General features: G+C 40.4%; 1 protein-coding gene across 1 annotated transcript in view; it reads left to right on the top strand.

Annotated features, from left to right (window-relative positions):
• Positions 1-27,836, top strand: part of MYRIP (myosin VIIA and Rab interacting protein) — a gene marked incomplete at its 3' end in the record, with an annotated part of 219,233 nt that overhangs the window by 174,609 nt on the left and 16,788 nt on the right. The window contains 6 exon segments of the mRNA XM_081996624.1: positions 9,813-9,990; positions 13,729-14,450; positions 17,032-17,037; positions 17,039-17,068; positions 17,070-17,075; positions 21,325-21,564. Coding sequence (XP_081852750.1) covers positions 9,813-9,990; positions 13,729-14,450; positions 17,032-17,037; positions 17,039-17,068; positions 17,070-17,075; positions 21,325-21,564 — 1,182 coding nt within the window.

Below are 27,836 nucleotides of genomic sequence, written 5' to 3'. Positions count from 1 at the left end.
CACCACATCACTGCCAGTGAGAGCAAACAACCAGTTGGCATATTGTATCCCATTTAAATGCGGATGGAGTGCAGGCATCCTGGTGTGTTCTAAGTGCTGTATTAGTGGTCCTTATTTTACAGCTAAAAGATCGCATATATAAACAGAAGCTCATCTATAATTTATAGTATATAACACAGCTAGGGAGATAGGGAAAACAAGGATTTCATTAAATACACGTTATGATGCATCTCAGGGGAGGCAGAAATTTACTGGTTAAGCTAATTATAAGGTCCACAGCGTATCAACAGTTGTTTTGGTTTTTTTTTTTTCCTTTGATTTGTTTTAAACAGAAGGAAGGTTCCACAAGCCTGAAGTCCAACACTGCTTTGGAAATCCCTGGAGATTTTGTAGGGGGTCTATACCTTTGTAGATTTTTCTCAAATAAATATTTGAAGAAAACCTTTTTGAGGAGGTAACCTGTTTAGCAGTCATACGACACAGTGGGAGAACTATTTCAGATGAGGGAGACTTAACACTGTAAGAAGTTGATACCAGCTGACACCAGTTCTTACCTGTCAACAACTCTGTATCAGAAACAGCATATTTATGTTTAATTAATAAATGTGTCGTGTCATAGGGAAGATGGAGCTTTTAGCCTTTATACATAAGCTGGGATCAGAAGGTTGCACAGAGTGTATTGCTGGTACCTACTTCCAGTGAGGCAGGCATGCATTTACCCAGAAGCCCATCAGCTGGATCCTGATGGGTTATTTACTGTCTTGTTGCCTTCCAGAAGCAGCCAACTGCAGCACCATCTTCTCTGCACAGAATGGGAAAGAACAGTACACTCTGAGATGGAAAAGCACTTGGTACTTTAGAAAATAATACAACTTCTTTTATTAATATCTATTATGAGAAGATCCAACTTTCTCTAAGTACTTTCCAGATTACAACTCTTACTGTCATCTGCTGGCTTTGCAGGTGTAACGTTGTAGTCTCACTGCAAAAGTGATCTGGATTTCAGATCAAGACAGCCCTGCCCATAGTAATCTGGTGGCTGATTTCCCTCCTTCCACTGCAGCAGAAGGATAGGATGCAACTGCTTTTGCAATTTTGACTCAGCAATTAGTACCACTTTTTAAGCGTTCAGGTGGATAAATAATCAGTACAAGGCTAAATATGACAGCATTGTCCTTTTAAAGTTGTTTGTATAGTTTGAGTATTTTTGAGATGTATCTCTAGCAGAAGATTACAGATTCTTTGTTTCATAGTACGATTCATGCACATGACAAACATCCAAGAAGACAGTTTTGGATGCTAGGTATATGATCAAACCCATGCAGACCTAAATTCAGCTGAATTGCACTTACTGCCAGCAAATCAAGGTAGGTTTTAAGGCATGAAAGGGAGTAGGAGAGAGAACAGAGAAGGGTGGTCATTCTGTGATGTTATTTTCCAAATAATTTTGGTCATAGGCTGTTCTTTCAGCTTTACTTTGTTTTAAAGATGATATCCTAATACATTGCTGGGTACTACAAAGCTTTAAGGTCTAACTTAAAACCTGTAGTGCTCAGAGCTAGGCTGCCTGACAAATCCTACTTTATTTTTAGATGAAATCAGGGTGTATATTGTCACAGCAAGAAGCAAATAAACACAGAACACTTAAGGCTTCCTCTGTCAAGTGGGTGTTTGAGTAGGAGATACAGTGATTCTCTCTGATGGGTGAGCGCTCTGCTGAGCACAACTTTGTAGATGAGGGTCAGAACAGGACATGAAAGGTTGCGCAGGGCACTGAGCAACCTAGAAATTAATGAAAAAAGAATAACTGTGTTCAGTGAAGAGTATTCTCTTGAAAAAAAGTGAGTTTATGTGTGAGGCTGCAATTAGACTTGAGACGAAGATGCCAGCTCACCTCCTTCCCCTACCCTTTTATACACATGCACTCTCCCAGTGGGGTACACTACTAGCGACTTAGAATCATATTGTCCTACACCAGAACCAGGGATCTGGCCTTTGCAGTTGCTCAGCTTTCTCATCTGTAAGTAGTATGGTAATAATGTCATCACAGAATACTAACTGAACTCTCAGTATCTTCAAATGAAAGGTGTTACGCAACTGGGAAGCCTCTCCCCTGTTTAGTTTTTGTTGGTTTTTTGAAGAGATTTAATAGAGTATTCCAAGTTTGGGAGGAGGGAAAAAGAATGGTCCATGGGGTAACGTGTGAGAAACAGTAAAAGCTAAAGGAACAAGCGTACCTTGTAAAGGCACTGCTAAGATAACAGTTGCATTGCTACATCTACCCTCTATTCCTGTCAAAGCACCTAACAATTGATTTACCACAAACTTGTACAGACTTGTTCACATAAATCCATTACATTGATTGAACTGTGCTATTTTATGCTCCTAGCACTGTCCAAAATTGTTATCCCCATAAGTACAATAAAAGGATGTTTATACTCATATTCTAATTATTACTAGCTTACAAATGCTTTGCAACCAAAGCAATAGCATTTTCCCATGTGGGGCCTGCTTATTATTTGGGGCGGGGGGAGGGGAGAGATCGAGATCGCTCAAGCGCTATGGATTATACTTCTCTGAGGTGATGTGTAGAGCTACTTGCATGCTCAGCAGCAATGGGTTTGTCGGGGAATAACCTCCTGCTTCTCTGCCTTGCAACCCATCTCTGGATCCCTGAGGTCAGCTAATTCAAACTGAACCAAAATAAATGCACACCCAAATGTGGCTCTACACATTGTCACACAGCTGTGGAATTCATACTGCTGATGGACCCATTCCTGATTAACTGAGCATTATTTTTGTGCTCCTTTTAAAGGAACAATGCTTTTAAGGGGGTCAGCTGCCTGAGAGGCCAGTAGAAGGATGGCAAACCACCCAGTGCAGCCAGGCTATGTCTGTGTCACTAGCGAACAACAAGCCAGTTTGGGCAGACCCTGGTAGGACGGATGCTCTAAGGCTTTTGCAAGAGAGGGGACCGTCATCTTTGCTTTCTCCCAGCCTGCTGTTCAAGGATTTGCCCTGATGACTGGGGTATCCTAACCACGGTTTAGGTCAGGGCATGAAGAAGGGAGTTTTCTTCCAATTGAACGTGAAAATCTCTCATTCATGTGCCTGTACTTGCCCTTTTTCAGAAGCTGTAGGATTGTTAACAGGTCCTTTGCCACACACAAGATTGACTAAAGGAACAGATGCTTGAAACCCTTGGTATTTCACTTGCACCACTAAATGTCTGGACTGCATACATCTGAGCAGAGCGAAAATCGCTTCCAAGGATAAATCGGCTGTGGCAGAGTGGCACCATTCACAAGCTCATACGGTCTGCTTGCTGGTGTGGGAGTTTACTTACCAAAGGATGCAGTCGCTGTTGATGCTTCGGGATTGCTACTGTATTTGCTATGGGGGGTGGGACATGCTGGTTCTGTCTGCGCATTGATTGTGTTCATAGAGCACAGTTGAGAAGCAGGCGAGGGTGTTCGCTGCACTGCTGGCAGGCATAGGCATAGAATTTGCAGGTGAGGAAAGGGGATGGATCAGGTTGCTGTCATCTGTGTTTGTGCTGTCAATTCTAGACTGCTTCTCTGAATAAACAAGGTAGTCCTCAAAGCCCAGATGAGCAGCTGCCCCACAGGTCAGAGCTTGCACAGCAGAGGACTCTGCTGCCCAGGTCCAGAGGCACCCTCCCTGCCATCAGCCCTGCTGCTGAGGTCCCAGTGCCTGCAAAGGCTCTGATCATGGTGACCCTGCAGGTGCCTTACCCTTGTGGCACCTGGGGTTCTCAGTCCCTCCTGAAGCTGGAAGAGTCCTTGGTCTACTCTAAATAAGCGCAGAATAAATTACAGTTTTACTAGTTAAATCAGACCAAAGAAATAGGGTGAAATAGGATGGAAGTGAGGAATAAAACATGTATGATCCCGAATATCCTTTTTAGAGTTCAGTCAATTACTTTTGAGATCTATTTTGAACCTACCACTTTGGCTGCTCTTCAGAAGAAGGAGGAATTATCCATACTCTTTTGAGTAAGAATGTAGAGCAAAATCTTTATATTGTCTCTCTAAACAATATGTATATATATGAGAGTTATTCAAGGTATAGAATCCATAGATTATCAACATTAGACTCACTATTCAAAAGTGTGCTTTATAAAAACTTGTTCTTGCTTTTGGTTACTTGTTTTTATTTATTCAGTGTTCAGAAGCATAGACTTGTAAATTGTTATAGACAGAAGGTGGAATATTTATGTTTATTAAGTAATAGGAGACACTGAATGTCATTACCTTTTTATTCAGTCCTTCCTTCTTTAATCTTCAGAAACCACACTTTTTTTTTTTTAAGGCCAGCAATGAAACAGAACTGTACATGTAAAATTTATTCCTTTTAATGCTAGCTGAGTACAAGATGAAGGCTGACTTCTCTCCATCCAGACTTTATAGCTATGCAGCAGAAATCCCCTGAAGAGGGGTAAAAAAAAAAAAAAAAAAAAAAAGAGAGAGAATAATAATGTGTCTGGAATTTCTTTTTGAAACAAGCATCTCACAGCAGATGCCAGTAGGCAGGATTTGGTGGGAAACTCATCTAATGGAACTGTTTGGAAATGCCTGTCCATACTGTAACTATATTTACAAGCTGTGCTGTACTGCACAGCAATCCAGCATGCAGCACATGCCTCCGAGGACTATGTGCAGTGAACATAGCAAATGACCTGTTGGGTTGCAATGCCATCTGCTGATGTACTGATCTATTGCAGAAACTAACAGTTGCAGTGTCTTAGGGTCTGACTGCAAACACACAGAAGCCTTGTAATTCATCACAAATAAATACACCAAAAATAGCACCTGGCTGACAAAGGTTATTTTGCTGAGGAACCAGACGTTCTGGTTAGAAATGGTGCCGGCCGCTTTAGCTGGGAAGAAAAGATCTTCTTGATCTCTCAGGTCCTTATAAATCAGGACCAAAGCTCCTACATTCCTGCCTCCTTTTGAAAATTGTAAAATTTATATAAATCATTGGCATAAATTATGGCTGCTGTATTATTTGGATAGTTTTGGAAAATAGACTGGATTTGTTTCTTCTGCCCTGAGATCTTGTTGCTGTCCAAGTTTGTAGGCAATTGGTAAAGAATCAGGAACATGACTCCTCCATTCGTTGGTAAATATCCCTTGTTCCAATACAAACCGATCCAAGAGCCTGTCGGGGTAGCTGGCCTTGCCTCCAGGACTTCCCTGCATCCGTGCACAGGGAAACTACACAGAGCACCAGCCCCCAAGTAGGCTTCTCAATCCTGTTCCCTTATGTTCAGTGTTTTGCTTCCTGTGCAAATGTCCACAAGGGAAAAATGTCCCCTGTGGATCTACAGGTGGGCTGTTATCTCTGTGACAGAGAGAGACACAAATGCAGTACAGTAATGTGTACTTCTCCCTGCCACAGGTAAGTGTGGCAGTGAAGTCAGCAGCGTGGACAGGCATGTACATAGGTTTGTAGCCCATGCTGAAGCCCATGCTATAGTTGTAGGGCTGTTGAGTTAGTGGTGCCAGCTGAGATGAAGTTGATGCAAATGTGCCAACCAACATTAGAGCTTTGGCTGTGTCACCTCACAACAAATAACTAACTTTTTAGTTTGCTTTTAATTGCAAAAGCAACAAAACGAGGCCGTGAGTCATTTGCTTTTTAGATAGAGTCATCAGTCAGGCCACTAATTGGTTGGAGATAAACTTGTGGAAAACATTTGCTTTTGTGCTTTGAAAAAAGTGGCCAGTTTATGCCAGTGTAGACTGATTTGTTCTCATGCCAGGATATGCTTCTGTCCTATTCCTACATCAGGCTTGGCTATTGACGCTCCTTTTTTTGCATCATTATCAGTGTTACCAGTGGTGGGAACTGTTATCAGGGATGAATATTTACACTTTCTTTCCACCCATACTTGTCTGAGTAAAACAAAATTCTACTATCTGTCCTTCCATCCCTATCTAAAACTAACTTTCAGAACAAGAAATAACCTAATGATCTACTTTTATTTATTCTTCTTAATTGGAGCTTATTAGAACACTGGCACTTCTTGATCATTTAAACCTCTCCAGGTACAAGAACTACAGAAAACTACAGTAGTCATAGTGAAGAGTACAAGTTCAACAGCTTCTTCCAGTAGCATCATTTCATCCTTTCTCAGGATCTGAATGCAGAGTGCAGCCAGTCTGTTTTAGCTTGGCATTACTTTTCTCTCCTTGAGCATTCTGTGACATTGAACCGTCTTCAGTGAGAAGAGGTGGTACTGCTAGCAGAGCAGTCCAAGACAGATTTTATAAAAATTTAAAAATGTGAATTTTTAAAATTCACATAAAGTGTAGAAAAAGGATGAGGATGGCCTCAAGCCAAGCTTTGGAGGCACCAAAAGCTAGTTCCTTTGCTGCATTTGGAGGGATTTTCCTGGGAATTAGCAGTAGTTCCTGCATAATATCAATTTCCTGCTATCCGCAGAGAGTTGGTAGTAACTGTGGAGAGCAGTTTCCCTCTGACCTGACCCAAAAGTTTCAGCACACAATTTAAAAGAATAAGCTTGTTTGGCTAAGCTTATTTGAGATCACAGACTGCTATACCACATGGGACTGCGTCTGCTTTCTTTTCTGTGCTTCCTTGTTTTTCAGTGCTTTTTGTCCATCAGGCCCTTCATGCTCGTCTTCTCCTTTTTAAATCCCTCAAGCTGTTGTGTATCTTCTAGTCCTTCTGAAAGATCTATCTGCCCTATAGTGTAGACACACCTGAGCTAGCTTTAAATTGCTCAGGCAGTGCTGGTAGCAGCATTGCTGCGGAAGCACAGGACTGAGGGCAGGATCGCTGAGCTCCTTCAGCAGGTTTGGCAGCCCATGCCAAGTTCTGCGTTGTCAGGGCTAAGCTGCTGGCAGGTCTTAGGGTTAGTTGAGACCTAAGTGCAGATGCTGCCATCACTGCGATGAAGCCTTTACTGTGATGTTTCTATAAAACGATGAGTAGGCAGGCGAGAAGCTGCCATTTAAAACAAAGCACCAGAAAAGCTGTCAAACCTACAGATTTTACATAATAAGAAAAAAAAAATGTTACTTTCATTATCTGAGCCGAGGTTGTTATTAACAGACTACTTGAGATTTCCTGATTTTTTTCTTCTCCTCCTTATGATTCAGTTCTTTAAGTAATAAGGGAAAATAGATACTAGTGATTAAACTGTAGGATATTCCTTCTTCTGGGTTCTTCAGCATCTCTTATCTCTCTGTGTTTGCCATATACGTGGAAGAAGAATGTGTCCTGATGGAATGTTCTCGGTACTGTGAAAATAGTGACAGCCACAACAGCTTGCTGCTTTCAGTACATAACAACTTTCATACAAAGATAACAGATGATATAGCAGACGTGAACCAGACCTAATCTATTGTAAGAATGGGAAGTTTGGTAGTTATTGCTTTACAGTGAAGTGAGCCACAGCACAGTTAAAACTTGTCCTAGTTCAGGCTGCAAATTTGTGGCAGAATTGTTTGTATTGTCCATATATCCTGGCAGGATGAAATCAAAGTTAAAGAGCAAATTCCTATAGCAAAACAATTTATGTACCTGTCTGTATTGTGTTAAATTATTAACCCTTCTACAGGGTTAAGGAGGATTCAGATGATACTGATCAGTTGAATATTTAGTTTGAGGTTTGAAACGGCCTAAATACATACTTGAATATAGCTGGTTTGTGAATCATCTGAAAGATTCCCTGTAATAAAATTATACAGTCCTGTGAGGTTATTGTTAGTAGTTTGTGTCACTGAATTTGGAAGGAAGCACTGCAATAGAGACCTTATTGCAGCCTTTCCATACTTAAAGGGGGCTTCTAAGAAAGATGGAGACAGACTTTTTATCAGGGCCTGTTGTGGTAGGACAAGGGGTAATGGTTTTAAACTAAAAGGTTAGATATAAGGAAGGACTTTTTCACAATGAGGGTAGTGGAACACTGGCACAGGTTGCCCAGAGAGGTGGTAAATGCCCCATCCTGGGAAGCATTCCAGGTCAGGTTGGACGGGGCTTTGAGCAACCTGATCTAGTTGAAGATGTCCCTGCTCATTGCAGGGGGTTTGGACTAGATGACCTCTAAAGGTCCCTTCCAACCCAAACTATTCTGTGGTTCTATGATCATGTTAGGACCTGTGTCTTTGAATGGACAGGATTAACCAAGTTATGTGGTCATTGCAGTTACAGAAAGTATTTGATTCTAGGGCAATAATTCTGGGTTTTCCTCCAGAGTTCAGAAGCGAAACCCTGGTGCTTAGTTGTCTTTGTTTTTACTGAATCTGTTATGAAATCACACTGCTGAGCCAAGGATACAGGAAGATTTGCAGTTAATTGAATCTTCTGGCATGGTACAAAAGTCCCACACAGGAGCATTTCAGATGGGAGGAGTTTCAGCCAGAAAAGTGGTGTAAGTGTTGCTTTCAAGCCAAAAGGACTCCCAGCAATGCTTATGTTGCCCTGGGAATTGAAGGGACTTGAAAATAGCTGAAAGTCAACTTACCCTTTTCCTAAATCAAGTTATCCTTTTCCTCATCTGCACCAGAGCAAAGCAGAGCTCTCACGCAGGCAAAGGCTGACCATTTTGAATTAACAGTTTTAGTTAATTATTCGTAATTGGAACATCCATAAAAATGTACAAAGATTTGAGAGTGCCAAGTTGGCCTGTGTAAAGAAGCTGAGCTACTTGAAAGCATACTTCATAATGAAACCCTGGCATAATACAGGCAGTGTTTTACCAACTCTGTTATGAAGAGCAAGACAGAGGTTCTGAGTGGTAAAAAGTTATGGGGAAAAAGCTATTTGTCATTAGAAAAAGTTATCTCTCTTGCCATTCAAGCTGCCTAAGCACATGTTGTCATCAAAAGAAAAGTTATTAATTTTAAAAAAAAAAATTGTATTGCAGCAAAATAGTGTCAGCCAGATGTTAAAACTTGACTCAAGCTGCTGTAGCCTTGTTTCTAGAATTACATATGTGATTTGAGATGTAAGAGTAAGTTCTCTTGAAATCAGCAGGACACTGCCATCTTTCACATTTTTTTAAAACTGACCAAATTTAAATGTAATTTCTGTAACTGACTCCCATACCTAAGTCAAAACTAAAATGTTTGATCTATTTATATAGATCCAAAGGAAAGCACCTTTCCCTCAGTAGTAGTCAGGGCTTATTAACAATCACAACAGTATTTTACCTCATTTTGACTTGAAATGTGACCCCCCTAGAAGCAAATAGATATGCAGTTGTAGACTATGTTGACTTCATTAGCAAGACTGCATAAAACTGCCCAGAATATTGTGTGGTATGTATGTCCTAGCAAACAAAAGAATTCTGCATTAAAATCAGTTGAGTTGCACAGCTATTTATGGGAAACAGGCTGTTTGTTTGCTTTTTTTAATTTTTAACTTCTGCAAATTGTTACACCAGATGGCCTGTTGAGCCAACAATAGATCATCATGTCTCACCACAATGGGATCTTTTTCTGGCTAGCTTGAGTCAAAGCAGTTAGATATCAGTCCTCACCAAGCACATTCCTAACAACTTCACCTTAATTATTTCTTTCCATCTGGTCCGTGGTAGTATAAACAACTTCCTGCCTTCTTGCATAGCATCAGAAATGTACATAAATAAGCAATCTAGTGTTGAAACAATTCTTTTGAACACATTAAATTCCATTACTGTATGATAGAAGATCCCACACTTCTGTGGGTAACTGAACACTCATACTAATTACAGTAAGGAGTTTGATAATTAAGTATTTCTATTTTTAAATTATGCTCTTTGATTTTTATTCCCACAGAGGTCTCAGTCTGCATTCTCCCTGGCTAGTGAAGATATGCCCAGTAAAGGAGTAGACCCTGCGTCATCTGTGACTGAGGCTCTTTGGAGGCAGCAAAAAGGACAATTCAGGAAACAGAAAGAACGCAAGCTCTCTGCATTACCCAGCTGGAAAAGTGTGGACAGGCTAAATGAAACAAGTAAATATTTCTAGTACGAATATGACTCTTTTTTTGGTTCTCACTCCATGGAATAAATACGACTTAAAGCAGGGTCCTTCGCCAGGAAATTTCTGCTTGCAGGGGTCACATGTAAAAATGTCTGTTTGGTGATGCTGAGTGTCATGATTTCATTGGGCTGTGTCATCGCTTATCTTACCTTTTTCTTTTTTTTTTTAACCCAAGAAAAAGATTCAAAATGTGGGCCGTTGGGGGATTGATTTTGGACTGTTAGGAAATATTAGGCACCTCATTTGGATACATTTCAGAGCTTCTAAGACACAAGAGCCCAAGCACCCTGCTTTATCACCTGGTTATCTGTTCTCCAGTTGAAGGAGTTTGCAGCTGCCCATAGAATCCCTTCTGTTGCACAAGTTAACTCTTCATGAGGTTATGCGGTGAACCAAACAGTGAAATAATTCACATTTAGGATTCCTCCTTGCACCTTTATTTTCAAGACCAATGCAGTCTTCTGTGCAACCCTACTAACTGCTGCTTCCACACAAGTTTGAGGAAGCTGTATGAGTAGGAACATCACAGGACCAGCAGTTTCCCTAGATCTGTCCTCTGTCTTCGTGCATTAGGTATGGGTGTGAATATGGATGATGGATGGTGAGCAGCTTCCTAAGTCAGCCCCATTCCTGAATCAGCACCCTGGGATAGAATGCAACTCCCTGCTTACTTCAAGATGCCATAAGTACAGGCTGTCATTGAAGAAGGTGGTTCCTGCTCTTAGCGGGGAGTGGGGGGTGTGCCATTTTCACTGACTCTCTTGTTCTGGCTGTAGTGTTCTTGAGGCCACAAGAGTGTAGCACCAGGCAACTGCTGCACAGAAGAGTGAGTTAGTTTTCACCCCTGCAGCTGCACAAGGGGAAGGGCTGAACTGCTCACTGCAGCAGCAGCCCCTGGCTCCAGGTGACCAGGAACAGCAAAGCTAACATTGCTGCAGCTGTTGTCCTCCCGTGACAGAGTCTGCTTGTTCCTGCTTCTTCTCTTGTAACAGCTGTAGAGCCCATCTGACCACTACGGCAAATTGGTTCATGAAGGTAAACAAGCAGAAAACTTCTCTTTTGTAGGGTGAGTTTACTGGTGCTGTAACCCCCACAGCTGGCTCACCAGGCGCTGGCAAGCAAAAGCAAACAAAATCGGTGTTTGGGTGTAGTGGGGACCAGGGATGGGGGTTGCCCATCAATACAATTTGTTTATCTGTAATGCCAGTTGATAACCTGGGTGACTCAAAATTAGACAGTGTCAATACCCCTCCTCGCCCCAAAAAGAAAGTGATAGTAAAGTAGTACTAAAATCTGACTTAACTAAGTATGCATTACTTTGTGAACTGCTCATTCAGCCGCTGTTAGAAGGGTTGTTCTCCTGGGCATTTTAGTGGAAGGCCTATTTTCAGTAAAGCAGTTAATTGGGTGCTTAAATTTAAGAACCCACTTTAATCCCATTGAATTCAACTGTTGAGCAATTTAGTACATAAGAATTACTTAACCATTAACAGAATGCCAAATTGACCCAGTTTCCTTTCAGGTGCTCTACTCAGAGGATTTGTTCTGCTTCTTTCATCTAAGAACCACATTTGTTATGAAAATGTGTTGCCTATTGAACTTATAGTAAATAGCTGATTGTGCTATGTGTAAATATGATCTCGTCTATGCAGTACTAAGCAGCTTTGTATTAGGATACGGAAAACAAAAGAAATCTCAACCAACAGTTTGGAGTGGTAACATCAGTGGGCTTTTTAGTCATGTAGCCAAAAAGCAGATCACAATTCATTTTGATTACAGTTTGCTCTGGTTTAAATGTTGACTCAAGAGCCAAATAATGAATTAGTGCTTTTTTCCCCTTTACTGGTAGTTTCACAGTGAGACTTCTTAAATCTGTTTTCATTTTCACATGGATAAATTGTAGTGTATGCCCAAAGAATTGTGTGCATTCTTTCAAGTAAGTGACTTTGTTTTGGAAAATCAGTCAGGGAGCATGTGACATTACTTGAAGCTGGGATAAAGCTAAGTCAGCTTTCTGAATATAAAATTCTCAGTAGCTTTCCTTTCCACCTTGCTTATCCTCTAATATGTAATCAACCACTATCCTGTCCTTCAGTTAACTGAGGATGTTTGACCGATTCTCAAGCGTGAGAATTTTGATTTCTTTTTAAGCAGGAGTAAAAATAACTTCAGAGATATTATTTGCTCAAGTTCTCTGGGATGAAATTTAGGAAGTGAAAACAAGCTGAAAGGACTCAATGAGTAACAAACACAAAAACTGTTCTAAATCTTCCATACTTCCTAAGTTTAATTGCTATTTAATTATTGTTTCATTTTTGTGGGGGTGTTTTGTTGGTGGTAGTGCACCACAAACTTTTTTTTTAAACTAAGCACACCTTCTTACTGTATATGCTCTTTATGAACAATTCCAGGGAAAAAGTCATCTTCTTGAGCTCCAAGTATTTGTAATCATGTAATGCAAGATGCTTGAGTATCATTTACAACACAATCCAAGTTTTACTTTGTCCATTTTTAAATAGTGATGTTCTGTTTACAGTGTTAGAAAGCTAATAGTTTATAATAAGTATTTCTACAGTTTTCTGGAAATGGAAAATTTGAACCCATGGAAGGAATCCATAAGGCTGAAAAGTTAGTTCAGTAGGCTGAGATTAACTGTAAATCCATGGAATTACATATTTATTCAATTGCTGTTGGAGGTAGAGTCATCAGATGTTCACATTTCCCATGAAGGGGCTTTTTCAGTTTGATTGGAAATGGAATCTAAACTTAGAAGAACTGCAGTTCTCTGAGTTATACAGCACTCTTTGACCGTATTTGTGGCGCTTTTTTTTCTCTCGGAATTGTAAAACATACTCTAAAAAAGTGTAAAAATACAAGAGCAGCAGTGGTTTGGTAAAACAAAAAGCTCATTTAGTCTAGGATACAACAACAGCAGCAACAGTAACCGTAAGCAAGAGCCTAGGAAAGATTAGGAGAAAGCAAGTATTTTTCATGCTGCCTTTGCGTAGGCTCTGAACCTCCAGAATTTTCAGCTTAATGACTATCTCAGATAGATGTGTTTTTTGGTATTTAGTAAACCTTAGTGTTTACTATGTTTACTTTTCCATGTCCATAGCCATCTCTGTTTTATCCCAGATTCATTTCTAGCATCCATAACACCCTTAGGCAAGAAGCTCCTGGTACCCATTGCATCCCACTTTCTTTTATTTGTTTTGAACCTTGATTTCACTACTTTCACTTGATGTTCTCTAGTAGTTAGGCTGGAATAGATTCCCCCATCTCTTTTAGCATGTATCCTCTCAGTCTTCTCTCCTTCAGATGACAGAGCTCTGGCTTACTTTGTCATTCCTTGAACGGAAGCCGGTTCAGAACCTGGTGCAATCTTTGTTGCTCTACTCTGATCCCTTTTCCATCTTTCCTTTTTGAGATGGGGCACCAGAACTGCACACAGAATTGAAGACATTTACAAAACACAGGATTTATATATGTCTGTGTACTGATGTTCCCTCAGCCTTTCCTATTAATTCTTTTAGAAAAAAAACGTTGGTCTAAGTACTCTCACATTTTAAATAGTCATCACCATGGCTTTAAGTGGTGGCTTCTGATTAAAAGGAGTATGTCAGCATGGCTCACAAAATGAGAGAATTCATGTAGCAGCAACACTTACATTTGTTCATTAGTTTTGTTGAACCCTCCAATTTCTGGCCAGTTGGTCGCAAACTGAAAAGTAAAATGAGCGTTTCACACTGTGATCACAATTTTTTGTGTCTCATTTTTATAGATCCGCCTTCTGTTTTTCAAAGCACTGATGGAAACTGGGTAGCTTTGCAGAATGTCACTTTGCCTCGTCCTCGAATGCTCGCTAAACCAAAGAGTCAAGTGTTCAAAGCTTTGGAGAATGAATCCAGCGTTGTGTCTGCCTATGACGAGATGGGCTCAGACAGCGAGGATGACTATGACTGGAATGTGGCCTTGAACAAGCTGCGTCGGAGACCTCGGCAATTACCAGATGATTTCTATTTTACCAATTCCCAGTATGGTACTGAATGGGTTTATGGCAATGATCAGTACCAGGCAGTGACCTCCCCTTCCTCTGGGTTATACACCAATACTGAGACACTGTTCTCCGATTCGGAAACATCTTCAGTAAACTCTTCCCAGGAAGCTAAAGGACCTAGCAAACTTCTCTGGTTACAAAGCAGAACTCAAACTGATATGCCCAGAATGGAAAAAAAACATTTCCATGGAGAACTGGATGTAAATTTCAATCCACAGGCAACCAGCTTGGAGTATTCGGACAGCAGTGAGACTGAAGAAGTCCATTATGATTTAGAAAAGAGATCAAGAAGGTGGAGGAAGAACAAAGCAATCTCTGAAGAATTATGTGAAGAAAAAAAACGCACAAAAGCCAACAAGATGAATTTAAGTCAGGTAATTGTGTTTGTCCTTATCAAATACGTTTGCAAAAAGAGCTGGGCAAAACAAATTAAGCTATGCTAGCAATAACACATGAATCGTAAGTGGGAGGCGGAGCGTTCTTGCAAGCTTTATCTTCCTTATGCCTCCTAGCTGAGAAGGAGCAAAGGTAAAGTATTATATACACCATGAATAGGCATTGCCTCGTTCTCAAATATGCCACTTCCATCTGATCAATGACATTGTTAATGCTGCAAAATACTGTGCTCTTAAAAAAAAAACAGTCAGGATTTGCCAACAGCTAACAGATGTTGACTAATCACCTCTTTTGTTGCCTTGGGTTTTTTTTTAACTCTTTTCTTCTGGGAGCAAGAAATAACTCGTATGTCTGCGAATCTTCTGTGTGCTGTTTGCAAATATCCTGGTAAGGGATAATGCTAATGAGCAACAGAAATTCAGAAAGGGCATTTTTTGAAATACAATCCGAGTGATGTCCACTTTTAATTGGTCACTTGATTATGAGTGCTGATATGGTAGGGTGAGTGTTTGCAAACTACTTTCATTTAAATAATTTGTCAATTGATTTTAAAAAAACAAAAAAACCAAACTAACCGAATGTAACAGCTCAAACTTGGAAAAACTGATCATACAACTTGAAGACAGCAAAGTACTCTTCAGAAATTTCTTTTAAACAACAAGTCTGGGATAACCAGAAAGCCAAGAAGCCTTCTCTGGAGTTTTTCCAGGCCTGGGGCTGATATTATATAAAGGATCTCGTTGTCCCACAAAACTTTTTTAGCAGTACAAGCCCTCTTCTAACTCTAATAACCCAGCTGGATGAGGAGAATATTGACCTCTTGTCCAGCTCCATTTCTCATGTCCTACCCCTCTTACATCCTGAAGCTGCATCATTGTTGCATAGAGTAATGGTAAGCCTGAAGCAATGAGCTAAATGCTGTCTTCTCCCTATGCCTCTGACTACAAGCAACCCAATCCAGTCTTTAAAGCCGTCTGAGCAATTTTAGGATGGCTGGAATTGTTTTTCTTTGCTTATGCTATTAGCCTATATTTCCTGTAGAAAGACATCAGTACAGCGATCATAAGTCAAGATCAGGATTCTAGGATTTCATCAGGTTTTTAATGATGGGTAAACTATCATTAATTCTGTATCTATTCCATCTGCTTTTAGGAGACAGGTGCAGGTGTTTTGTACCGATTCATTTATACTCATGTCCTCATACATTTATAATGTACAGTTGTTGAAGGGGAGTTATGTAAGATAATGTACCCTAACAATATGTCAGTGGCCATCAATGACTTCTCAGAACATTAGACAGAATTACAGAATTTTCCAGGGACTGCACAAAGACCATATTTTGTACACAGACTTCTGCATTTCCCTTTCTGGCTTTGTGTATTTATGCATACTCTGTGTGTCTATGTGTGACTGTATTCATATTGTGGCTTTCAAGTTACTGCTGCCCTACAGAGTATAGAAGAGCAGAGCTCACAGGGAAGGTGCCCTGGAGGTGTTCATCCAGTGGAGAACAGAAAGACAGGTGCTTCCAGAAAGGCAGGGTTCTTCCAGACATACGTGATGGCATCCTTCATCAGCTTAGTGTATTCTTCAAAGTGCAAGCTGCTGCGGAAAATGATTGTTCTTTCCAATTCTTTTGAGAGCTGCTTTGCGTCTTAAGTGCTGCTTATACCTCTCTGTTGTGCAAAAAATGCAAGGTTTGGGATTCTGACCCATTCTCCCCTTCATTTTACCCCTGAGGCTAAAAGGCTCTTCCTGCTGTCCTTCACCCTCAGCCACCACGGGGAAGGTGGAGGCACGCATGCCTCCAGATCACGCTACTGTTTTCAAAGCAATGAAATTCTCACTAGGAGGTTTATGGATGGGTGGGTTTCCATACATTTAGTTCGTGTTTGGACACATAGATACACCCTGGTGGCTAATTTGATAGCTACTGCCACATTCAGAGAACTGTTACTGCAGCCTCTGGTACACAAGCACTGCTGGGAGCAGGAATGGACTGGCTACTACAGTTTATGGCAAGGATGTTGCATGGTTGAGCAATTCTAGGAAGTGATTAAAATGATCACGAGCATATGGAATATGATTTGAGGTATGATAATAAATTAGAAAGACAAAAATGAGATTAAAGGGATGTCAGGGTTTCATATAATCCCCAAAGTAACGTATTGATTTTGGTAAAATGATTGAGGCAGCAGGAGAGAGAGCCCTACATGTAATAGTTTGTACCAAATGATAGTGTAGGTGCATGGAGAACTGCAGACAGCATAAACTTAAGGAAGCTTCATATGTGGTCTTAAACCAGTCATTCAGATTGTAACTTTTTACACGAAATTGCAACTCAAACCACCAATCTCTGTCTGCTTTCATTATTATTAGTAATACTAAGAATTGATGTTATTATTAATAATTATATTGATATATTGGCTTTCATTATCTTTTTGAGAGGAGATGTTGCTTACTGTAGTTGCAATTCTTATATTTCTGGTGGAAAGGAGAGTGGCTTAATTGCTTCAAGTGAAGAAAACGTCCTCATTATGAGTTTGCTGCTTTGCTCAGGAGACCTCCACCTGTTAATTACAGCCCTCCTGCCCTGCAGCCAGGTAAGGAGTGAGTGCTGTCAGACTGCCAGTCCCCACGGGATGGCGCTTGGGATGTATTTATGGAAAATAGCTGCTCTGAAAGTACACCGGCCCTCGCTGAGAAACTGCCTGCAAACCTCACAATTTGTGTCTTCTCCTAAAAACTATAGCTTCTGATTTTTGGTTGTCTGTATGGAAGGGCCTTTCTCTCAGAGTTTATAGTATAATATGGATTTGGTTCTGGAGCCTCCAAGCCAGTACTTGGCTTGCTTGCTTTATTTTGGGGCTTCTATTTGTTCACTAGGATTACATTGAGTTATCAGCCATTTGCATGGAAGGATTTGGACAGTGTGTATGAGGAAAGGTGTATTTCCTAGTTCATTGTCTGCTAAAAGACTTACACTTGCATTAGAAACACCTGATTTTCTTTTAATGAGACTGGGTTTGTGGCTGCCTTGGTGTGCTAGGCCCTCACTGAAGCTCTGTTTTCACATAAAGCGGTAGCCCTTTATTCTTGTTTGCAGATGTTAATATTATATGTTGCTGATAGATGTAAATGAGAATTTACACAATGATTTATACAAACACAAAGATGTCATTAAACTTACCAGATAGAGCCAAAGTGTGAACAGTAAAGAATAATGAAGTTTAAGATAGCATCTATTAAATAAATAATAATAATAATAGTACCCCTCATTTTTTTTATTGTTGTCATGGCATCTAATGCATTTTTAATCTGTTAATCCATGAAAGAAGTATCATCTCCTCACAAATAGTTCACTGCTACCATCTTGAAAAGCTCAACACACAAGCCAAGCAGCCTACTGGTAACAGAAACCACAAAGTGTGGCATTACAGGATATCATTATCTCTGCGTGTAAGCAGGAGCTAACAATTCTTGCAAATGTAAATACTCCACCTGCTCATTGTAAGGAGGTTGGAAAGGAGAAGGGTGGATAATAGGGATACCTGAATCCAGCTGTAATAAAATCAATACCCTCAAGGCAAGTCCTCCCCCAAGAAACAATGTGTATTCATAACACAAATTTAGCTAACATGGAATAAAACCCTAGGGATGCCAAGGCAGCTCATGACTTTCACCTGTTCTGGCAAATGTAGCAAAAAGCTCTTTAAATTTCCCAGCCAATGAGTTAGGATGATTCTTTTATATGTGTTAAAGCATAAGCTGGAGTTGGGAACATTTTGGTAGCGGTGTAACATGTGGCTAAGGTAACATAGCAGCGTGCTGCTGAAAGAGGAACACCTCCTTCCTGTCTGCCTTCCCTCCACCTGCCTCCAGCGTGGTGCAATATCTCTCCCTTGTCAGGTCTAGCAGACATTTGGACCCCTTTGCTGAGCCTATGCAACTCGTCACAACCGGGTAAATAACAGGACAGTGCAGGATGACTCTTTCAGCAGCACTAGGTTGTGAACGTTAGCTCACCTTGTTTCATAAAACTACATCCTCAATTTTTTACCCTGCTGAAGCTGGGCAATGTAGCAATATTGTCCTGCCAGGCCTTCCTCCAAAATGCATGGGAAGTCTGCTGGAGGGCTCTACAGGATTTCACTGATCTTTGGATAGAGACAGTAGAGATCAACCTAAAAGGTGCTGCCATCTGTGATCCTAGGAAGACTGGTATTTTTTCAGGCTCAAGAGGAGTTGTGATTCTGCTGTTGCCAGTATGGATTCTTTAAATTAACAGGTGGTGCTTTCCATGAGGCTATGTGTGTCTTGCTCCTCCAATACAGCTGCTAAGCAGTTAAAGCTAAGAAGGTCTATGTAAGAAGCCCCCAGAGGAATCATGCATGTGTTGTTGCATGATGAAGTCTGTCAGTACTTCATGGTACAGCAGTGAGGTGGAAATGTGGGAAAACCTGCCCCTTTGGACTGCCAGCCTCCCTCACTGCTCCACTGGATTTTATACACGTTTGTCAGCTTATTTAAACAAGAATAGCAAACTTTTGTCTTTACAAGCTTGATCTTGGCCTCCATAGAATGGGATTGTCTTCTCTTCCTTGCAGACTCAACCCAAGGTAAACTGTAATCTTCCTGCCTAGACGCTGCTAGAGGAAGCCCACACCCCTGGTGCAGAGCTGTCAGAGCTCACTAGCAAATCTTGTAATCCTAAACCTATTAAATAAATGGAGGTAACTCAAGTAAAGAGAGATTCTAGTAATTAGCTTAGAATAGATACCTAACTGTAAATAGCTCAAGTTTAATGTGATGAATCACGACTAAACTGTATTCTCCTAAATACAAGTGCACAGTTTAGCTGTGCTTTCTATCCTGTAAATGCCATAAATTATGATTGTTTCTCTCCTCGGTACAAATTGATGAACTGAGTGATTCAGCAACAACTTTCAGATTTTTTTATAGTAGTTTAGCAGTAGGTATTTTTCATTAGCAGATTGTTGGGTGGAGGTTGTAATGAGTTGTTGAATGACATGCAAGATATGTCTGAAAAAAAATCTCTTCTTACAATTTGAGGAAGGACCATTATGGTGAGTACAGGTTTTTAATTAAAAAGGTGAAATGACACCAGTCTTCTACATGTATATAAAAGCATATTGTATTAAACTGAAGTGGAAACACAGTGATTTGAAATCTTGTTCTTGCTCTTATTCAGAACACCTTCAAGGCTCATTTGGCAGAAATAATAATAATTAATTCACAGATAACTGCAGACAAAAATTGTTCAGAAAGCTGTGAAAGTGCCAGGTACTACAGTACGGTTTACTGTATGAGAGATGAGGACTGACATTATGGACACGATGTGTCAATCCATTAAGAGCAGTTTGACAGGTAGGATTTTGAGGGAGTTGTCAGAGTTAACATTTCCAGTGAGAACTAGAGGTAATTGGTCTACCCACAAATATTGCTGCTGTGGCTGAAGAGAGAGTAGCGCTGCAAAGCAAATCTCCTGTTTATGTATGAATGGCAGAGAGAACACCGCTTTTAGTCTCTCCAGCAGTGTCTGGTCTTGTCACAGTAGGAGAGCGTAAGGCAAACAGGAATAATTTCCTATCTGAGAATTGCTCCAGATCATCCTCTCAGAGCCGCTGTGATGTGCTAACCCCTCCTGGGACCCAGGCTGCATTCCTCATAGCCTCCTTCTGGGTGGTTTTGTCATGATTATGCTCCATTTCAAAGAATTCATCACTTTTAAAACCACCTAATTCCACCTTACTTTATGGACTTGAATGAAGCACTAAATGAAGGGTCGAATGATTCAAAACTTTCTCTTAGCAGTCAGCAGGGAGAAAATAACATTTCCAGAAGGCAGTTAATGCTACAGGTGGAGCAGGTTGCTCTGGGAGATGCCTGTCTCACTCCATGGACTGTGGTGGAAATCAGGGGAATTTGTGTCCTAATCAGATAGCACAGATACAAAAAATGAATTAATATGTATCTGAACATTACTTTTTGGAACAACCGTGAGGTATTTTCAGATTTCCCGCAAGGGCTGACAAAAATAGCCCCTTTTCCACATTATTACATGTTGGGCAGGTACCCCGCTAAACAGATGTGCAAAGAGATTTTGCTTTTCTTCTGTTCGGCCTCCAAAGCAAGGGACTTGTGATCGAGTCTGTAACACCCACTGTACTTAACTGAGCCTCTGCGTACTTCCCACCTTTAAGGATCCAAGAGTAAGAAAAGGTGCTCCTAAAGCTTGAACTTGGTCCAAGGAGGTTGCTGTCTGGAAGATAATCGTCACTGTAGAGGATCCACCTATGTAAATAATCACTGGGAAAACTGAAAATCTTAAGCAGCATCATGTAATAAAAAAGATTTTTCAAAACCTGTTGCCGGTAGTCTTTAAGAAAAACATAGACAATGCTCAAGACCAAGCAGTCGGGGAACTCAAGCACAGCTTTCAGCTGAAAGTTGGACACAACTGCCGGGTCACAAGTTATTTCATTCCCACACTTCATTTTCTTTAGCTGCACCATGCCTGAGAGTGATGGCAGTGCAGTGCTGAGAATGGGAAATGCCATTTAGGCATATGTTATTAGTTGCACACAGATACATAGTAATTTTGATAGTTCCTTTTTAAATTATATAAAAGTAAGCAGGAATGATAAATATAATGCAAGTGTGGGTTTACTGACATTCCTCTGTAAAGACGTGGTATTTTTTTATCAGCGCACTTAGTGTGCTTGCTTTCTAGCTTCCCCTGCAGAGTGATCATATACTTTTCGAGGAAGCTGTTTGTTTTTCTTTCTGTGCCTATACAGTAATTATACCATTCTTCTAATTTCTTTGTAGGATTTCGATGATTTATCAGAAACAGATGTCAGCAGTGAGGATCAGCGTCATAATATCAAGCCTGACCTTATGGAGGAGGAGCTTAAATCACGGTTATTTCAGCTTGCTGCTAAAATGAGTGACAAGGAAACATCTTCTGGTGAAGAACAAGACTCAGAACCTAGAACAGACCCTGAAAACCAGAAGGAGAGTTTGTCCTCGGAGGAAAATGGTAGAAGTATTCAGGAAGAGTTAAAGAAGGTAAGCAGTCGTTGTAGGGGAGTGGGGACAGTATTGTAAGAGTTAGAATGCAGAAAGAGAAACCTGTGGTTAGAAAATTAAACACTTGCTTAAAAAAAATGAGGTCCTTTACACTGGGTCTGACCCTGCAGCCCTTGTGCAGGTAAAACTTCAATTAAGGTGTGTGTTCCTTCCTGTGAGCCTACAGCATCAATTCAAAGCAGTGAACTTAGTTTGTGTAATAAACCTTTTAAGTGACTGATATTAATGGAATTGTGTCACTTTATACTGACTGAGAGTTGTCTTACACATTTTTATTTAAAAACATATCCAGTTCTCTTTTTTCCCTCCTTGGTAACCAGCTGGTTTAAGTGGTTTTTTCGGGCCTTTTAATTTGCCTCTCTCATTTTTAGTATTATGCATCTCATTCTGATGTCATAGATTCTCCTTTTCCCTCTCTATTGGAATATTTTGTGCTTCTTTAATGCTTTCCAACCCTGTTAGTCTGTCAGCTAATAGGCCTCTCTGAGTAGTAACATATTCTAGTGAAACAGAAATCCAGTGTCAGTTCTGATAATATATGAGATCCTCCATTTGTGCCATTTCACCCTTGTGATGAGATATCTGATTTCAGTGTTACTCCACAGGACATACCACCTGCTCTCTTCCCTTTCTACCTCTGAATTTCTCTTCAGCTCATGCGGTGTGCTTGAATTTGGTGCTGGAGAAGCCCAGCACTTCCCCTTGCCAGTCAAGCATGCTTATCCCTTAGGTCAACTTAGGCTCACTCTTGTCTGCTGTGTGTCTTGACTCACTTCTTGGCATCTTGTCTGCACAGCAGCTCAGCTTTGACAGGTGGTGTGATCAACTCTCTAAAGGAAATCTGTTCTTCACCATTTGAAAGGTGGTTTGTTCAAATTATATAAATAACTAATACACCAGGAGGTGGAAGCAGGATCAAGTGACCCAGGTGGATGATAGAGACGCTGCCCAAGTGTGCAGGGATGGTATCAGTAAAGCCAATGATGGAGTTGAATCTGGTGTGGGACACGAAGGAAAAGAAGAAAGGCTTCTATGGATATATCAGCAGCAAAAGACAGATGGGGGAAAGCAGGGCTCACTACTGCAGTGACGTGGTGACACAAAACATGGAAAAGGCTAAGTTACATGACATTGTTTTCACCTCAGTTTACAGCTAAGATTTGCCCTCAAGAATCCCAGGCCCCTGAGACCTATGGGAAAGTCTGGAGCAGTGAAGACTTACCCTTGGCAGAGGAGGATCAAGTTAGCAGATATTTCAACAAATGGGACATATACACGTGCATGGCATCCAATGGGGATGCGCTGACAAGAGCTGAGGGAACTGGCCCATGTCATTGGAGGCCACTCTTATTCATCTTTGAAACATCATGGTAATCTGAGGCATTCAGAGCACTGAATATTGTTTATTTTGACTTTAACAAGGCTTTCAACACTGTCTCATAACATCCTCACAGACAAATTGAGCAAATAAGGACTGGATAAGTAGATAGTGAGATGGATTGAAAATTGCCTGAGTTGCTGGGCCGAAAGGGTTGTGATCAGAGGCTCGAAATCCAGCTGAAGACCAGTCACTAGTGGTATACCCCAGTGGTCAATACTGGGACCAGTACTGTTTACCATCTTCACTATTGACAGAGGCAGTGAGACAGAGTGTACCCTAAATTTGGAGGAGTGGCTGATACATGAGATGGTTCTGTTGTTATTCAGAGGATCTTGACAGGCTGAAGAAATGGGCCAACAGAACCTCATGAAGTTCAACAAAGGGAAATGCAAAGTCCTGCACCTGGGAAGCAGTTATGACATGCACCCATACCAGCTGGAGGCCATCTGGCTGGGAAACAGCTTGGCAGAAAAGGATATAGGGGTCCTGGTAGACACCAAGCTGAACATAAGCCAGCAATGTGCACCTGAAGAAAAGAAGGTCACCAGCATCCAACAGATTGAGGAAGGTGATTATTCCCTTCTGTTCAATACAGGTGTGGTCACTTCTGGAGTGCTGTATCCTGTTCTGGGCTCCCCACTACAAGGGACACATGGACATACTGAAGTGGGCCCAGTGAAGGGCCACAGTGATGATTAAAAGACTGGGGCATCTATCATGTGAGGAGAGGCTAAGGAAGCTGGAATTGTCTAGCCTGGAGAATACAAGGCTCAAGGAGGTTCTCTTCAATGTGTATAAATACCTGATGGGGGGGCAGTGTTTGAGGTGGGAAATAAAGAAGTGGGAATCGGACCCTTCTCACCTGTGTCCAGTGACAGGACAAGAAGCAGTGGGCACAAACTAAAATACAAGAAATTCCATCTAAACATAAAAAGCTTTTTCACTATGAGGGTGATCAAATGCTGGAATAGGTTTTCCAGAGAGATTGTAGAGTCTACATCAATGGAGATAATCAAAATTTGACTGGACACAGCCCTGGGCTTTGAGCAGCAGTGTTGGACTAGGCGATCTCCAGAGGTCCTTTCCAAACTTAAGTATTCTTTGACTCTGATTCTGAGTTATTTAGCCATGGACTACACAGCAGTGTAAGTATTTTCATCATCATGTATGCAAACACTTCTATGATGTACACACAACCTTTCTAAGGAGATTAAATAAAAGCTTTATCACTAGTGCTTGTTAGCATCATTCAGTTTAGCTTGTCTTTGGTTTACAAAGGCAAACCAGCAATATCAAATTCTGCAACAGGATATCTAGGCTGGCTAGGGTATCACATGATGCAATTAAAGTCTAGAATTAAAGGCTGTGAATAGGACTTTCTGAAATGCTTCTATATGGTGAACTGAGCACAGAAAATGGCAAATGTGTGTTTCATGGTGTACTTACTCATCTGTATGCATCTGCAAAGTAATATTAGTTGTTTTTTCCTCCTCTAATTTGATTCTTTAACATTTGTATGTCAGTTATTTAAAACAATGCAAAGATTAATATTTTTTTTCTCAGTAAAATTTGCTTAAGTTTAAAAAAAAAAAGAAACATACCATGTTCAGCAACAAGGGAATACTTGCAGTTCCTATTTCTTTACTGGTTTTGGATGAAGAAAAAGTCTTAGTCATTCATGGTTGCAGTATATATTCTTTCTGTCTATAATAAAGAAAACAAAATGTGCCATTTTATGGCATGGTATTATTCATGGTCATGACTTCAGCAGAATTGATAGCAGAACTTGCTGCAGCTGTAGAGAAACAAGCAGGCTGCTTTCATTCTTACTCTTAACAGTTGTCCTTAAAGATGACTTAAAATCTTCTGATGCGTGCCTTCTCTTTGGAAAGGTGGCTGATCAGCATCTTACAATGAAATACCAGGGATGACAGTGCATAATACCAGTTGTGGCTATGGTAACCTAAAATACGAAGGCATAGCTAAACTCATAAAACATGCAATAACTTTGTTAACTTTAAGATGAGTGGATGGCATGTCTCAATGGAGACAAGCATAGGAAACATATCTTCAGGGAACCAGTGATTTTAGATGCCTTAAAAGCCAGATGTCCCAATATGCTGTCTCTTTAAGAAGTATGATTTTTGGAGAATGCATTTGTAGGGAATTACAGATTTTTCAGACTGGCAGTTAACATTCTCGGCCAGAGACCCAGACTTCTGACCTGGGCATCAAGTTTCAAATTAGGTATACATAAGCACTAATTCTTGGCCATTAAAATGAGAGCTGGAGTGCCTACAATCTACTTTGAGCTCCTGAATTAAATACACAAATTAAATACTGTATTTTAGCCATCTTGCTTATATTTTAGTCATGCTGCTTGTCTCTGTTAGCCTTTCATCTTCTATTCTCACCAGCTTATTCTGGAACACATTATCATCCTTAAATCACAGGAAATTTCTAGTTAGAGTACACCTGACCGTAGAATAGGATTTCAAAAAACATGTATTGCTTTTTGAATCACTTGAAATTAAGTACCTGGTGCCCACGAAAATCTGACTTTCACGTATCTGCAGCTGTGGAAGCTGGGAATCTCATATAATCACACGGTGAGATGATGCTTTAAAAATGATTATTTAGTACATTAATCTCTGAAGCAATGGTAAGAATTGGCACGTCGTGAGTGGGGAGTTAGCTGAAGTTGGGCATTTACGGGTTCTCAGTTCTCACTTCAAACTGAGCTGTATGTCTGCCTTTAAGATACAAGTTTGAAAATGCTGACCCTTCAGTTAATTATTTAGTTAATGTGGGATACTTGGGGATTTAGGTGGGTATTAAATAACACAAGTTAATTTTATGCCTTAGACTTAAATCCGCTTAGACCTTCAACACAATTATTTTCAACACTTCTGAGTTTGTGGTTGCCTAAAATGGTCTTGTGGACATTCACAGCTCTCTAAAACAAACATAATCTTGCAGCAGACTTTCTTTTATAGTTAACGTTGTGTGGTTATTAAGCTACAGAAGTAGTTCATGGTTGTTCAGGAGTATGCAGACCCCTGAAAAGCCTTTTCATCTCAGTAGTGCAATGAAAGGCTATGGAGTCCTCTATGCTTGGGTTAGAGATAGCCTTCAGCCCCTCTAGGCTTCACGTGTGAACAAACCAAAAATCACATAGTGCATGGGTCTATATTTCATGGTATACCCCAGAATTACATTCTAGAAGGCAATTTCAGCAATGCCTAATGCAGACTGCATTTTGAATGCAGTCTATTGCTGTGACCACTATGTTGGAAACTACAGAAATACTGTTTAAAAAACAGAATAGCCCCTGCCATTTTTGCAAATAGTCCCACATAACATAAAAACTGAAATAGTTGTTAAAATCTTACTTGTGTTTCTCTTTTTGTCTCCTACTTTGTACTCCTACTTGCCTAAGATATGCAAACAAGCGAGTTAAACTTCAGTAGTAACATTGAGTTTCTCTCCTCTTTGCATTAGCTTGATGCAACGTGCTGTGTGCTTGAGGAATTTATTTTAATCCCTTTATGCATTTACTTCTGCTCAGAGAATGTTACAACCAAGGCTTAGTAACTTTGTTTAAATCCTGCTGGTTTTGGTTGACATTATGATGTGACTGGGCACCCAGTAGCTCTTCTCTGAATGACAACCTCTAGGTAAGTTTGTTAAGTAGCACAGTGGAATCCTGTTCCCTAAGTGAAACCTCCCAAGTTCCTTGACAGTGTGAGTAACAGCATAAATATTCTTTCCATAAAATATTTACACCTTCATTCTGTGGAAACATTTTACTTATCTTAGGTTTTATAAAGTCTTATTCTGGGGAAAGTATGTACTACAAGCATCATCATGTGTATTTGTGCCAGGGGCCTACATTTGTCTCGGGAGAGTACATCTTACATTTCTCACCAGGCAAATTAGCACTTTTTGACTACCAGTATAATGAGATTGACATTTGTTGGAAAATCTGCCTGGCTCCTCTCTTTAGCGAGAGGAACAGCCGGTAGCTGTGGATGCGGGTGCATGTCACCGCAGCGGAAGAGACAGCCGGCTCCCTGGTGTGGTGTATGCTGGTGGCTATGCCTGGGGCTGGCCTTGGAGATCCTTAACAGGAAACTGCCATCCAGCTTCATATGCCTGAAAGCTTTAAAAATGACTAAGTAGAAGTTCCTAAAGGAGCCAGAACCCCATGGCTCACTTAAGCAAGAAAACTTACTATAATAGCGTTAAGTATAGTAGTTTTACTACATTGCTACTACTATGCTAATAAAACTGAACAGTGTAGTACAATGATGTCATCTGAGTTGTTAACCCAGGAAGGTATTTATGTGTCTGTTGTTTCACATTTTTATACGCAAAATGCTTGGAATAATTCTTATGTTTTGGTGGATTTTATTATGATGTTAATTATCTGGGCAGTCTTCCAAAGTCCAGGATTGAAAACTGAATGTGGCCAGCATTGTAAAAAGTGACCTTTAGGGTTTATGAACTGCAGATAATCTTTGCACAGGATTTTGAATGACAGCAGAGAAAAAAGATTTTGGTTAAGGAAGGAGAAACAGTGGCTTTTTCTTCTAAAAGAGGCATGAGGCTTTAATCTTCACATTGGGCTAACGGATCCAAAGTTTTAAGTTCTCAATTCAACAAAAGTAATCAAATATATGTTCCATTTTAAACTGAGGATTAAATAGTTTGCTGGACAAAAATCCCATTCAAGAGGTTTCTGCCATGTATTTACTATTATTTATTGGTCTTTAGTATGGAAAATTAAGTTGATCCTAAGTTTATTTTGTCAAAGTCTGAGTCTTTGGTTTCAAGCAAAATAGTTGTATTGAGACTGTAAACATGTATT

Source organism: Phaethon aethereus (genome assembly GCF_964289735.1).
Source record: "Phaethon aethereus genome assembly, chromosome: 2".
NCBI classification, from domain to species: Eukaryota; Metazoa; Chordata; class Aves; order Phaethontiformes; family Phaethontidae; genus Phaethon; species Phaethon aethereus.
The sequence above is the reverse complement of the archived record's forward strand: the minus strand, read 5'-3'. Positions and strand labels throughout refer to the sequence as shown.